The 15,339-nt window shown below is 37.7% G+C and overlaps 1 protein-coding gene across 4 annotated transcripts; it reads left to right on the top strand.

Moving 5' to 3' along the window:
• The first annotated feature begins 3,150 nt into the window (after positions 1–3,150).
• Positions 3,151–15,319, top strand: LOC113350140 (piezo-type mechanosensitive ion channel homolog). Of its 4 annotated transcripts, none has more exons than XM_026594226.1 (21): positions 3,151–3,503; positions 3,622–3,702; positions 4,042–4,198; positions 4,316–4,473; positions 4,910–5,066; positions 5,188–5,374; positions 5,448–5,563; positions 5,900–5,984; positions 6,153–6,368; positions 6,456–6,633; positions 6,745–6,873; positions 7,055–7,228; positions 8,016–8,252; positions 8,354–9,910; positions 10,110–12,607; positions 12,896–13,084; positions 13,208–13,366; positions 13,474–13,965; positions 14,051–14,186; positions 14,296–14,440; positions 14,544–15,319. In XM_026594226.1, exons 1-21 carry the CDS (start codon positions 3,455–3,457, stop codon positions 14,677–14,679), a joined length of 7,236 nt encoding a protein of 2,411 aa, XP_026450011.1. In that variant the 5' UTR covers positions 3,151–3,454; the 3' UTR covers positions 14,680–15,319. The 4 variants fall into 4 exon arrangements, with proteins under 4 accessions (XP_026450011.1, XP_026450010.1, XP_026450012.1 ...); XM_026594225.1 differs by having other exon boundaries at positions 12,689–13,084; positions 14,544–15,318; XM_026594227.1 differs by lacking the exons at positions 3,151–3,503; positions 3,622–3,702 and having other exon boundaries at positions 4,047–4,198; positions 4,365–4,473; positions 12,689–13,084; positions 14,544–15,318.
• The last annotated feature ends 20 nt before the right edge of the window (positions 15,320–15,339 follow it).

Genomic DNA, 15,339 nt, shown 5'->3' with positions numbered 1-15,339 from the left:
CACAATATCGTCTTTAGAACTAGCAACAGTCTAAAGATCCATGTCGAAACTTTGAACTAGTTTGAGTGAATATTATATCAGAAGAGAAGATTCTCAATCATAAACAAACTAGGTGCAATCAAAGTTCAACTACCGCTAGTCAATTAAATCAATGAAAACAAAATATAATTAAACCGCAATTATCTAGTTTCCCACTAACGGTACTGACTAGAGCTTCTCAATCCCAAAGAAGACTTTAAACCGAGCGTCCGTAAGAGATTTCACCTAATTAGGTTACTCTCCTCTCCGAATAGGCGGCTTCACCAGTAGCAGCACAACAAGAGGTGGTTTGCTGCTACGAAGGATTAGTTTGCTATTAATGCAAACTACAGTATTTATAGACTAGGAAGTTTGGACACTAAGGAATTTCTAAAACCGAAAATATTCTCAAGATATTCATTAGCACAAATTCGATTTCCATAATTCCTGGAAATGCTCTGTCCAAAAATAATGATCGAAATCTCTTAGAAAATATTTAATTAGTAAATGCACATTACTTATTCTTATTTTCCTAAAAATGAAATTAATAACCTTAATTAAAAGATTTTTAACTTATTTATGTTTCGATCCTGGGATTCTCTTTCCTTAGCTATTAAGGAATAACTTTGAACAATTAAATAATAAACATTCACAACACATGTTCAACGTATGTCGACATCCCAACTTTGTAAGTTCTCTTTCATACTTACAACCTTGAAACCGATTTGCCACACTTCCAAACAAGTTTAGAATTGGTTCATCTGACTTTCAAGAACTATGCGATTGATCATATAACATTCAATCACAAATCATGGGTGTAACGGTTCTACCAAAACAAGTTTCGTTTCTACCTCCATGTGAGTACTGTGCATAGTCACACAAGCTTTCCAAAATTTGGTTGACTAGGTACTAGGATCGGTTCCCCGCATATATATGGTATCTAACTTGAATGTGTTGCACATGTCCATAGGATCGGTTCCCCTTTGCCTAAAAACGTGTTGCACATGTCCATAGGATCGGTTCCCCTTTCTGCTATAAACCTGCTGCACCTCATACAAGGATTGGTTCCCCTTTGTGATGTACTGCACCTCTTACTAGGATCAGTTCCCCTTTTCCCAGTTTTGGTCATACATAAAATTACAAACCCGAACATACCATCTCAGGTGATTACTTAAGATTGGTTTCACTAATAAAAGTCATACCAATACATAAGCCAGGCCTTTGTGAATAGTTTTACCAAGAACACAAACAAGTCATGAACGGTTCTACTAAATCACACATATTGGATGTTCACAAGATATGCAATGAATAACAATCCCAATAACGCTTGGCGATTTCCTTTTCGATTCACAAACAAGTTTATGAACTTACTTCCTTAGAACACATGTAAACGTTGTTCCCTAGGATGAAATCCTCACCTCATACCCATACATAATCACAATAGCATTCAAATGATTATGGCGATGTCTTATCTACAAAGTTTAATGGTTAAGCAATAAACCCCGTATTGTATTCCTTAATACTATGTCTATCTAGAGTTCAAATATGCTTCGCAGTTTTGTTTTCAATATGCACGACTTGAAAGATACGTTAGGGAATGAAACAGTTCAAGCCAAATATCACTAACCTCAAGTGGAAGGATGATTGTTGTCGTTGTAGCTCCTTGCTTCTTCATATCTTCAAGTCTTCGAAATACTTGTAATGTCTCATATCCTAATACTTTCAAGCTAACCTATACGAAGTGGAATCTAGTACATAATCAAGAGACTCTTACCATGAGTTTTGATTCACTAAAATATGACAACCAAACTTGACATACCAACGCTTGGTGGGTTCAACCGATCTACGCTCTAACAAATGGGATCAATAATGGTAGTTGATCCGCTGAAAAAGGCATCAACAACATGAGTTGATACACAACCAATGCTGTAATCACCATCACCACCACCACCACCACCACCACCCTCACTACTACAACAAAATCCACCACCACCACCCGAACAAAATCCCAGCTTCAGCTTCTCATAACTCATAGGCTACCAATAACACCATCATTTAATCAACAACAAACCTTCATACCCTAATTCAGCTTCAGAAACATTAAAAATCCCTTTCTGAATATCTCCAATTCGAGTACAAAACTCAAACCTAATTCAAACAAAACCTAACTTCAAATCCCGTTAAAACTCAAATTCATCATCTCTCTCATTTCTCCTTCACCTGATTGTTTCTTGATTTGAACATGAACAACATCTCTGTGACATTAAACTCAAACAAAACCCTAACATCATTCATACTCACAGACTCATCGGTTCTTCCTTCCGCTTCTGTGAATCAATGGCAGCAAGCCCATTTTCTTCCCTGAATTTTCTCGATAGAAACTAAATCCAGCTCTTCATGAATCAATCAAACGTTGCTTCATCTCCTCAATTCGAATCTTAGATCTCCTCGTTCTTCAATTCACGACAAATGAGTATCTACCCTCTATGTCAAAGCAGCAACAGATGAGACCGAGAGTGAAATCTTCTTTCTTCCTTTCATGAATCCTAAGCGCAAAACCATCGATCTCTCTTCTTCACCAGCCGTCATTACATGGGATAGCAGTGGTGGTGACGATGGCTTTAAGATATTTTCCAGATCTGAAATTGAATTTGTTTATTGATTTTCCATTGTATTCTCCATCCGTAGTGGTGGTAGGTGGTAATGGTGATGGTAATGGCGGTGACGGTGACACTGATATTGATGTTGGTTGTGAGATGGAGATGGTGACGGAGACGGTGGTGGTAGTGATGGAGACGGTGGTGGAGGTTTTCAATTTAGTCTTCTCTGTTCTGCGAATGTTCGAATATTAAAGGAGGAAGATTAAATGTGGAAAGAAGGAAAACGTTAATAGACTGCCTGTAAATGGAGAGAGGGTATTTTTATTGTCTCATAAGAGTATTTGTGAAACTCTTGAAAAGTAAGGGCAATTATATAATTACCACTAACCTTAGCTGGCCGTGCTTGCTGGACTTGCACAGGATGTTTAACACAAAGTACCATTATGAAGGGGTTTAAGTACCATCATTAATAGAACTAATTAACACGAAGTAGTTCTAAACCCGTAATTCACGGGCTTTAATTTTATATTTTAATTATTGTTTATTATTTTTCATTCTTCTCGATCCTCGTTTTTCACACTAAATTCTGTTTTCGATTTTAACCTAGAAAAATTAACAATAAAAACCACATCCTCCATTGTTTTTTTTTAATTAGACGACATTGATCTTCAAATCTTCACAAAAAGCGCCAATTATTTTTAAGAAACCCATCATTATCAATCTAACATATTTTCGTTTTCTGTTTTTTTCTGGGTGATGTTTATGTCAAAATGTTAGAGAAATCCGGCTCATGAATTGGGTTATTAGTTGTGAAAAGCCAGAGATTCTGATAAGTTATGGGGAATTTTCTGCATGGGTTTGTTTTCCCATTGCTGCTATTAACAGGTATTCGTTCATTCAATTCTCATTTCCAATTTGATAAGTTTCACCCAAGTTCTCTCAATTTTTACCCTAATTCTTTCAATGTAAATTTACCCTAGTAGCTAAATTACTTTTGATGCAGCTGCTTTACTCAACTGGAGTATAATCTCTTTGGTTGAGTTGTTGATTTTTCTGGTCATTCAATATACTTCTCCAAACACTGGTAACATTTTCACTTCATATTTTGTTATTCTTCTTTTGGTTTCATGTTACTGTTACATTATCATTGGTTCGGATAATATCATGCTTGGTCAGTTCTTGTATCGCCCAATTTATGATTATGGTGAGATCGTTATTGCTATAAGAAATGACAGGGGTGAGATCGTTATTGCTATAAGAAATGACAGGGCACATGCCATTTGCTACTTAGTTACTCGTGGGAGGATTAGGGTTTATGGATGGGCACCACGCACCATGCATGTCAGCATTGTGCAAGTGGTATGCAGCCTAGCACGATTGAGTTGTTGTTGTTATAATTTGAAATGAAATGTCATCGTTACAGGATTGGGTTCTCAGAGACGATTTACACATTGTTGTATTATTGCGTTCTGCGTACTAGCGACCTCTTCACAAATGGTCTTTCATATTATTTGGGCTGTTAAAGGGAAGGAATGGAGTATAGCTGATGCTTCATGGGCGAAGCTAGTTGGCTTTGCGAGGTAAACTTCTTGTAGTTCAATAAGCGAATAGTACTTTTACATAAGTTACAATAGGTATTGTGGCTACTTTGTGTGAGAACCGTGTATTTGTGCATATTAAAGTGGATTTTTTTGCAGTGTGCAACCTTGGGGATCTTCGACTATAATTTATTCCTTGGTGGTACAGTTATTGGTGGCTTTGGTTGCGATACTTGACATTCGTTGGAGTAGAGTTGGTCTGGTTTCGGGGAGAGGTACCTGTTGGAGGAGTTTTTCATCATATGTTGTCGATTTAGGTTTGGATTTTCAACCCTCCAATATTGTATATAAAAAGTCTCTTTTGTGTTTCCTCTATATCTTATAATACCTCCTCACTCACTGATCTGCATGTGGTTATTAAATGAGAATTCAGTGGTTGGTGATTTTGTTATATCAGGTATTTAGTGTAGCATGTTGAACAATTAAAAATTAAAATGAATTTATACTGTTATACATATTCAGAACAATTTGATTTCTTTATTTCCTCGACTCTTTTGAATCCCTATTTATAAGTAGACCGATGTTATTGGCCGGCTAGGTCATCAAGATATTAAATGTATAGTTCTTCGGTGACTCTTTTTCAATACTTATTTGTATCAGTTTGGTGATGATTGTGCTGTACTAAGTGAGATACTTTCGTCTTTTTTTCTTCAATTTTTGATTTCGGTTTGTTGTTTTTCTGTCATGTGGAAGGTTCTCATGTCAGGGTTGCCTGTTGCTTATTTTTGCCCGCTGTTCAGCTGGTTGTTGGGATAAGTCATCCATCTTGGGTTTCTCTACCATTCTTTATCTGTAGCTGTGTTGGTCTGGTGGACTGGTCTCTAACGAGCAACTTTTTGGGCCTCTTCTGGTAAGTGCTTTTATTCTATTTTGTTTTCTTCTTCTTTTCTTCTTCTATTTCCAGACTAGTATTTTGTCAAACCTCTCTGAATGTGTTCTTTGTTCAATCCGTTGCTTCCATTGTCTGCAAGGTGGTGGAGGCATCTGCTAGCCTATGCAGGCTTCTATATTGCTCTACTTTATACATACCAGCTCCCCATTAATTTCTCAATTATGGTTCAAACAGTAGCCGAGTTTATTGGGCTATACAAAGTATCTGCAGCCCTAGAGTGGACCAGAATCTGTTGTTGTATTTCTCTTCTAATTTTCTACTTAATGGTATGCACTTCTAATTTGTTGTGTACTTGTAATTTATCTACAAGAAAAAATCTTACAGTTTTGTTCTCGATAGTTATCCATTATAAAGTGCGACCTCGAGGAAATGAATTTTATCATGTCTACAAGAAATAGTAGCTTGTCAGAGCAGCTTCTCCCATCAAGGCATTCGTTTTTCATTCGTAGATCAAGGTACTATTTATTTATTTTATTTTTAATTTTTATTTCTGGTCAACATTGCCATATCCGTGATGTTTCTAATCTTATGGGAGTATCGAGATTTTAGTAGAGTACTGGTTCACATAAAAGAGTTTATTATGATCTATAGGTGCATACAATGTGTTGGAACAATAGCTTGTTTAGAAAAGACCCACGTTGAGTTAACTTATTTGGCTGATGATGCATAACCTATGGAAGTATTAGTTTGTCGGAATAAAATAAAATTAAATAAGAACGGTTCTTGGAATTGTGAATTTTGAGTTTAGTTTGATTGTCTGATTAAAAGCCTGATGAATTTATGATTTGCAGATCTGGTGTTAGGCACACAAATATGCTATTAAGAGGAGCAGTTTTCCGAACTTTTAGTATCAACTTTTTTACATATGGTTTTCCGGTATGCATTCAGTGACAACATAGTACCTGTTTTTTGAGTTTTTAATATTGGGTAATAGACATACTTCCATTTGTTCTTTTTTCCTTTTTCCCGAATACAATGTATTCGCTTTGTCGATGCACCCATGTATATTTCCCTGAGTAAAACTTTCATTTTTCAAAATGACAGGTCTCACTGGTTGCTCTTTCAGTTTGGGGTTTCTTTTTCACTAGTGTATGTGCGTTTTGGCTACTCGCATATGTTGCCTACGCTCTATATGCCTTCCCTTCCTTTTTCCAGTTACACCACTTAAATGGATTGCTTCTTGTCTTCATTCTTTTGTGGGCTACTTGCACTTATGTCTTCAATGTGGCATTCACATACCTGAATAAGGAATTTTGGGAGGTATTTCTCATTCACGGTATATTATATTTTGCATTTAACAGGTAAGCATCATTATAATGTACAGTTGCTTGTGGTGTATAATTGCAGGACATGGAAATTTGGGAAACAATTGGTTTCTGGCATTACCCCATTCCTGGTTTTTTTCTGCTTGCTCAATTTTGTCTTGGAATTCTCGTTGCCATTGGTAATCTCGTGAACAATACTGTTTTTATGTACATGGCTGATGTGGATAGGCGAGCTACCGCTGAAGATTATAGTATAGAAGGTGAGTAGTCGGTAGCTACTGATGCACCGCGTAGGTGCTTGGCTTTGTTTTGGTTATTACAGTGCTGCTACATGGTTTACCCCTTCATTTGACCTTGTTCTCAAATTTCAGAAGGAGAAGAGACCAAGGTATTAATCATCGCTACACTAGCTTGGGGACTACGGAGATGCTCTCGTACTATCACTCTTGCACTGATATTTTTTCTTGCCATTAAACCTGGATTCATTCATGCCATCTACAGTATGTAAAATAAGACTCATTCTATATACTAATGTGATATATGTTGGAGTTGCTTCTGTCTCGATATCTACCCTACCACCGTTTCATGTACGCATAATCCGATTATCTTTATTTTCCGATAATATGTGGTCTAACATCTGCAGCATTTCACTGATTTCAAATCATTTTCTTCATGTATCAGTGATTTTCTTTTTGTTGTTTCTGATGAGCCACAACGTGAGTAGAAAGTTACGGCAATCCCTGATTCTTCTGTGTGAGACACATTTTGCCCTAATGTACATCCTTCAGCTTAATATGGTCTCTAAAGCTTTAAAGAAAAGAGGATCGTTAAGCATGGGAATTCTGTCACAGTTAGGTATGGAATGTTAAATCTTCAGCTCTTTAATTATCATTACTTAGACCTAAACATGATATATACTTAACCATATGTCGAAAATGATTTAACCCTAGTATTAACATGTTCTGTAGCTTATAAACAACTTACACTGCACCAAACATGTTCTGTAGCTTCGACACAATTACCATGAACTGATTTAGAAGAAGAAATATATGGATGATCTCTCTACTAATAAGTTAATGCATTGGACTTCTACTTCTATTTCCACATGCTTACATGAGGGTAGAACTGATTTTCCTTTTATTTAAGGACGCTAGACGAGAGTCTTTGTCATGCTCGCCACATGTCTCTCTAACCTTCCCATCATGAGTTAGAGAGGCACACCTCATGGCTACATGGGACAGCTCATTAGTTTTCTTGAACTTATCCAGCATTAACCTTTAGCTAGTCTTTAGTGCATGATTAAACCATAACAATACCTTAATATGGATTACTATAAATCCGGCTTTACTTAGTCTAATAATAAAGGATTAGCTTAAGTTAATTTTCATTTGTTGTGCAAACCATAAAAAGCCAACATGGAATATAGTTATGTTTCTAGAGTGAGATTTCTTAAGATAACAGGTTAATTCAAAATCTTCCCAAGTATTAAACAAACAAATTATAAAGCAAAAGAAAAAAAGAACAAAAAGAGAAGGAGAAAGAAAGAACCATTTTCAAAGGGATTTATCAATTTAGATTGTCCTTTGCAAGTCATATGCATATATTTTTTAGTTGACGTGACTTATAATTTTAATTGATTTAGGTCTCTTGGAACCTGCTACCACGTGGGATTTCTTGCAAATAGCAGTGCTTTTGTGCTTCTGTGTGGTTCATCACCACGGGTTTGAAATGCTTTTCTCCTACTCGGCAATTGTGAGGCACATGCCTTGTACTCCAGTTGGGTTTAGCATTTTAAGGGCTGGATTGAACAAATCTGTTCTACTTTCAGTCTTTACCTCCCCCAAAAGCAGAGAGAGCCGATCCAATAAATCTTCATATGGTAAATTATCAGAAGTCAACCTTTTCCTTTCTAGTAAGGAAGTACAAAATCTTGTGGATAGTATTTATGAGATTTTCCTGTTTTTCATAATTTTTTGTCAGAGAGGAGGATAGCAACATATCTCAATGCAGTTGGTCAGATGTTTCTGTCTGCTTACCGCTCATATGGGACCTATATTTCGTTTTTGACAGTCCTCGTTACAGTGTATCGGATGAAGCCAAACTATATATCATTTGGTTTCCTTTTCTTCCTTCTGTTTTGGATAACTGGAAGACAACTTGTTGAGGTGACAAGAAGGCGCTTATGGTTTCCCTTGAAAGTTTACTCTATTGTAGTGTTTGTCTTCATTTACAGCTTGAGCATTTTCTCCAGCTTTACGACATGGCTAACAGAAATAATAAACTTATCTACCACCTTGGGTTACAACCCTGAAACATCACTGTTGCAAAATATTCGAGAACCTCTAACTGTTCTAATCGTGATGCAACTTTATAGCTACGGAAGGAGACAGAGCATATTCAAGTATAACCGAGAAGATGACATGCATTTGTCACAGACGGGACTGCTAGGGTTTATTAGGCGTCTCCTGATTTGGCACAGCGAAAAAATTCTGTGTCTTGCTGTATTCTATGCATCTATAACTCCAATCAGTGCATTTGGACTTTTATATCTCCTTGGTCTGGTTATCTGTTCAACGTTACCTAAAGCTTCTCGGGTTCCTTCCAAAGTGTTTTTGGTGTATACAGGAGTTCTAGTGATAGCTGAGTATCTTTATCAGATGTGGGGCAAGCAAGCTGAGATGTTTCCTAGTCAAAAATACACATGGCTGTCAACTTTTCTAGGTCTTCAGCAATTTAATCCGGGGTGTTGGGGTATGGAGTTGGGTTTCAGAGGAAAAGTTTTGGTGATAATTGCTTGTACTCTCCAATACAATGTCTTTCATTGGATGGAAATGATGCCAACCGCTCTTGTAAATACGGAAAAATGGGAAGAGCCTTGCCCACTATTTCTCTCTATAAAAGATATGTCATTTAACATCTCAATCTGTGATGGGGAAAGTGAACCTTCAGAAAATTCGAGTCTGCTCTCTGTGAAGGGAAGGAGTGTTATCAGCAAATCATGGCCATCTTTCATCTCTAGTGCATCTCAACAACAAGATCCTGGTTCTTCTGCAACAGGAGGCTCGAGAAGTAGTACCACCACGAAAAATTCTGTTGGATGCACATCAGAAAGTCATGACGAGAATTACAAATGGAATAAGAAGCAAATTCTTGCTTCAAGGAAAGAGAGGATGGACATGCAGAAGAAAACACTAAAAGTATATTTGAAATTTTGGACCGAGAATGCTTTTAACCTATTTGGACTTGAGATAAACATGATTGCGTTACTTCTTGCCAGCTTTGCTGTCTTGAATATCATTTCTATGCTTTATATTGCATCCCTCGCAGCTTGTGTTCTTCTGGGTAGGCAGGTTATACATAAGCTGTGGCCCTTGTTTGTCTTTGCATTTGCCTCCATTCTCACCTTTGAGTACTTGGCCATATGGAAGGATCTGACATCTTGGAATCAACATGTTCCTAGTGAACAAAAAGTGCATTGCCATGACTGTTGGAGAAGCTCAGTTATTCACTTCAACTACTGCAGAAGCTGTTGGCTTGGTATTCATTTCAAAACTCTCAACTTTATTTATTTATTGTCTTAAGATAAGTGCTTTTAATTACCGTTAAGTAACTGTGTTTGACGGCTTCTGAAGCTTGTGCCTTGTGTATATATTGATTTAATTATTCTTAGGTACAAAAAAGTACTTAATTGTACTCCTTTTTGTTAACTTTTGTTTCTGTCTTAACTTTTTTGTAGGGGTTATAGTTGATGATCCTAGAATGCTTATCAGCTACTATGTTGTTTTTATGCTTGCATGCTTCAAACTCCGTGCTGATCGTTGTACCAGTTTAACCGGGTCAGTTACTTTTCATCAAGTGATATCTGAATGTAGGAGTGCATTAGTATGGAGAGATCTCTCGTTCGAAACTAAAAGTTTATGGACATTTCTTGACTACCTGAGGCTTTACTCTTATTGTCATTTATTGGATGTCGTGCTTGCATTGATACTCATTACTGGAACCTTAGAGTATGACATTTTGCATCTTGGCTACCTTGGTTTCGCTCTAATCTTCTTTCGGTTGAGGCTTGAAATTCTAAAGAGGAAAAATCAGATCTTCAAGTTTCTTCGCATGTACAACTTTGCTCTTATCATTCTTTCTCTTGCCTATCAGTCTCCTTTTGTAGACAATGTTACTGGGGAGAATCCTGAAAAGATTGAATACATCTATGAGATGATTGGATTGTATAAATATGATTACGGGTTTCGGATTACGTCGAGATCTGCATTGGTTGAGATTATCATATTTATGTTAGTGTCGCTCCAGTCTTACATGTTTTCATCGCAAGAATTCGATTATGCATCTAAATATCTCGAGGCAGAGCAAATTGGTGCTATAGTGCGTGAACAAGAGAAGAAAGCTGCATGGAAGACTGCTCAATTGCAGTATATTCGTAAATCTGAAGAAAAGAAACGTCAGCGCAACTTGCAAGTAGAGAAGATGAAATCAGAGATGCTCAACCTACAAACCCAGCTACATGGTATGAACTCGACTGTGAACTGTGTTAATTGTTCTTCTGAACGCGAAGGTCTCAGAAGAAGAAAAAGAAGATACACTTCTTTGCACACTAATGGAGGGACACAGACTATAGATAAGGAGCTTATCGACCAGAAACAGGACCTAAGTTATGCTGTTGATTCTTCATTTGTTTGTGAAACAAATGATTATCTTACAGACTCAAAAGTAGAAAGTCCGTCATCTGTGGGATCCATGGGTCATGGTGTTGGTTCTCCAATTTGTGAAATTAGAGAACTTGGTGAAGAAACTTTGCTGATGGATTCAAATAGAAGAGAGAAAGAACGACTATTTGAAAGTCCTTTGATTTCTGCTGTACAGTTGATAGGTGATGGTGTATCTCAGGTACAGTCGCTTGGGAATCAGGCTATGACGAACTTTGTGAACTTACTGAACATAACCCATGAAGATTCAGAAACAAGTGAGTATTCCTCTGCAGATGATGGTGCCTACGAAGAGATAGAGAGTCAGAATAGAAGGTTTGAGCACTTGGGTCGATTCTCTTCTGTTCAATCTGGTAGTGAATTTGTTATGCCTGAATCGACAAGCCGGCAGATTGGGAGAGTTTTCCGTTACGTATGGGCTCAGATGCGAGCAAATAATGATTTTGTGTGCTACTGCTGTTTCGTAATTGTATTCCTTTGGAACTTCAGCTTGCTTTCTATGGTCTATCTCACAGCCCTCTTTTTGTATGCTCTCTGTGTGAATTCTGGTCCAAGTTACATTTTCTGGGTAATTATGCTAGTCTACACCGAGGTTTATGTTTTACTCCTCTATGTGTATCAAATCATTATCCAACACTGGGGTTTGGACATACAGTGGGACCTGCTGCATGAATTAGGGTTTCCCAGTCATCCAATCATGTCCTCATTCGTCGTGAGTACATTGCCTCTCTTTCTGGTGTATGTGTTTACTCTCTTACAGTGCTCTATAATTGCGAAGGACGGTGAATGGGTATCTGTTATGGAATTCAAATTTTTTAGGAGTCATCGTCGTCACCCCGAAGAGGTTGTGCTGCAATCTAGTTTGACAGAGAGGGCAGAGAGACTGGTTTTAATGGTAAGAAATGTGATCAAAGCGATGGTGCGGTTATTATCTAGGCACTGGAAATCACTGACACGAGGAGCAGAATCACCCCCTTACTTTGTACAGCTGTCGATGGTAGTTAAGGTGTGGCCAGATGATGGAATTCAGCCAGAAAGGATCGAGTCGGGAATAAATAAGTTGCTTAAGATTGTTCACGATGAGAGATGCAGGAACACGAACCCTAATACGTGCACTTCTGCTAGTCGAATTCGTGTGCAGAGCATCGAAAGAAGTCAAGAAACCCCTAATATAGCTTTGACAGTTTTTGAAGTCATATATGCTTCTGATCTGACTGAGTGTCCTCCAACAGAATGGTATAAGTCACTAACTCCAGCAATGGATGTGGCCAAAGAGATCATCAAAGCCCAACGTGCTGGTTTATTTGACGAGATTGCATTCCCTTACCCTATAGTCTCTGTCATTGGCGGTGGGAAAAGAGAACTTGACTTGTATGCTTACATATTTTGTGCAGATTTGGTTGTTCTTTTTTTGATTGCCATTTTCTATCAATCTGTTATTAAAAATAACAGCGAATTTCTAGAAGTTTACCAACTTGAAGATCAATTCCCCAAAGAATTTGTGTTTGTCCTAATGGTAACCTTCCTCTCCTTTTTAAAGCTTCGAGTATTTCCTTTGTGTTAGAAATAATATCTCTAATACGAAATTGTTGTGCAGATCATCTTTTTCTTGATTGTGCTTGATCGCATTATATACCTATGTTCGTTCCCCACCGGAAAAGTTGTATTTTATGTCTTCAACCTCATCCTCTTTACTTACTCAGTCACTCAGTATGCTTGGAACATGGAACCTTCACATAAGCACGCGGGAGAGTTAGCACTCCGTGCTATCTATCTCACCAAGGCAGTTTCTCTCTCTCTACAGGCCATACAGATTCGCTATGGAGTTCCTCACAAAAGTACACTGTATCGGCAGTTCTTGACGAGTAAGGTTTCACATATTAATTATTTGGGATTCCGTCTTTACCGCGCCCTTCCCTTCCTGTATGAATTACGGTGTGTACTTGATTGGTCATGTACAACCACATCTCTGACTATGTATGATTGGCTGAAGGTACGTCTTTTGCACTCTGTCTAACAGAGCTTCTTTAATTTTTTTATGTTGCTATTTATCTAATGGTTTAGGTGGAAAGCATTTTCTTTCATCTGTCTGAAGGTTATTTGTATTTGTGCTTAGTTGGAGGACATTCATTCCAGCTTGTATCTCGTCAAATGTGACGTTGATTTGAATAGATCTAAACGTCAACAGGGAGATAAACAAACTAAAATGACCAAGTTCTGCAGTGGGATATGTCTATTCTTTGTTTTGATCTGTGTTATCTGGGCCCCTATGTTGGTAAGCAATTTGAAGGGCTAAAAATACTCTATTTCTTAGTGAAAATAGATTAACTTGCAAAATGTATCTTTTATTGGATTCACATTTTTATTTGCCCTCTTTTGTAGATGTACAGCAGCGGTAATCCAACAAACATTGCAAACCCTATCAAAGGTGCGAGTGTGCAGATAGACATTAAGACAGAAGGAGGAAAGTTGACTTTGTATGAGACCACACTGTGCAAAAAGATATCATGGGATGATATAGATGTTGATCTGGATCCTCGTGGTTATCTGGATACATATAATGTTGATGACATCCAATTTGTTTGCTGCCAAGCTGACGCAAGTACTGTGTGGCTTGTTCCTCCCGTTGTTCTGCATAGATTCGTTCAGACCATTAATGACGAGATGAGTATTAGTTTTTCATGGGTATTTACGAGGGATCGTCCTAAAGGGAAAGAAATTGTGAAATATGAAATCGTCCATGATCTTTTCCCAGAACCATCAATAGTTGAGGCAGTTTTCAATGGTACTGCCAACAATTTCAGGATGTATGATGTTTATCCGAGATATTTCCGGGTTACGGGATCTGGTGATGTTCGGCTTCTTGAACAAGCGGTATTCCACCCTCACATTTTACCTCCTTCGTTTCTACAACGTGTTTCAACATGTAGCGCAAATAATTAAACTGCATCGTCTACAGGTGGATCAAGTTAGCGGAGATCTTATTTTGAATCGTGGGAATACAGAGTGGTGGTCATTCAATGACCTAAATGCATCAACTGGATGTGGAGACTTAACAGGACCTATGGCCATAATTGTATCCGAGGAAACACCGCGTAAGTTTTGTGAAAGAACCAAAATCAGTACCTACTTTCGAACTGCCTGGAAGAACTTTACTCTTACTGTTTACTAACTTGGTTTCTGCTATTCTTCATACGCCATCAGAAGGTATTCTCGGTGAAACTCTAAGCAAGTTCAGCATCTGGGGTTTATACATATCCTTTGTTTTAGCGGTTGGTCGGTTCATCAGACTTCAATGCTCAGACCTAAGAATGAGGATACCCTTCGAAAATCTTCCTTCCTGTGACAGGTGAATGTTTTTTCCTTCTTACCTATCATCGTCGAATACAGATCTTGGTTTTATATGTTGTTTCGAAATAAAAAATAAAAAACCGATTACCAATTGGATTCAGGTTGATAGCAATATGTGAAGATATCTATGCTGCAAGAGCAGAGGGTGAACTTGAAGTTGAAGAAGTTCTTTACTGGACACTAGTAAAGATCTACAGATCTCCTCACATGTTGCTCGAGTACACCAAACCTGATTAGACTTATACACAAGCTAGTACCTAGTCGCTCCATTTGTTTCTTTGTGGTGATTAGTGAAAGGAGTTCGATTCAAATCCAGCAAAGTAACATGAATACAGAGCAAACAGATTCATAGACAATCAAAAGTCTGTATGAGCTTTGGAGGGTTTCTCAACACACGGCAAGGATGTGTGTTCACCTTTACACGGTAAGGGTTTCTTAACACTTGATAGAGCTGAAACAATTTAAATGGTTCCTGTTGTTAAACTACTGAGCCCCACGCTTACAAGAGCCGAAGCAAGTTATATAGTTCATTTTGTACAACAAATCCTCCTACTTTGCGACCAGGTTCGTCGACTTACTACTGGCACTCAGAAGAGTTCAGAGCATGTAAATATCCAATTTAGTTTTATACCCACCTGACCTGACCACATCACAACCAGAATTAAATGTTAAAAATGTATGGGCTTGTATTTTATTTTCAGCCCAAGTATCAAGTTATCACGTAACATATTTCATAGCACTTAGGATCCATGAAATTTTCAAATTACTAGCGTGGCATACGGCTAATTTCCGTCTGAAACTTTCTAATGTAGTTAGCTGGTACTTACAGTACAATGAGATGAAACCGAAAAACTTGGAAAATCTTTATTTTGGTAAACTCTCAAAGTCTTTATTTTC

Source organism: Papaver somniferum, chromosome 2, assembly GCF_003573695.1.
Source record: "Papaver somniferum cultivar HN1 chromosome 2, ASM357369v1, whole genome shotgun sequence".
In the NCBI taxonomy this organism is placed as follows: Eukaryota; Viridiplantae; Streptophyta; class Magnoliopsida; order Ranunculales; family Papaveraceae; genus Papaver; species Papaver somniferum.
Note: the sequence above shows the minus strand (reverse complement) of the source record. Positions and strands in the feature narration are given on the sequence as shown.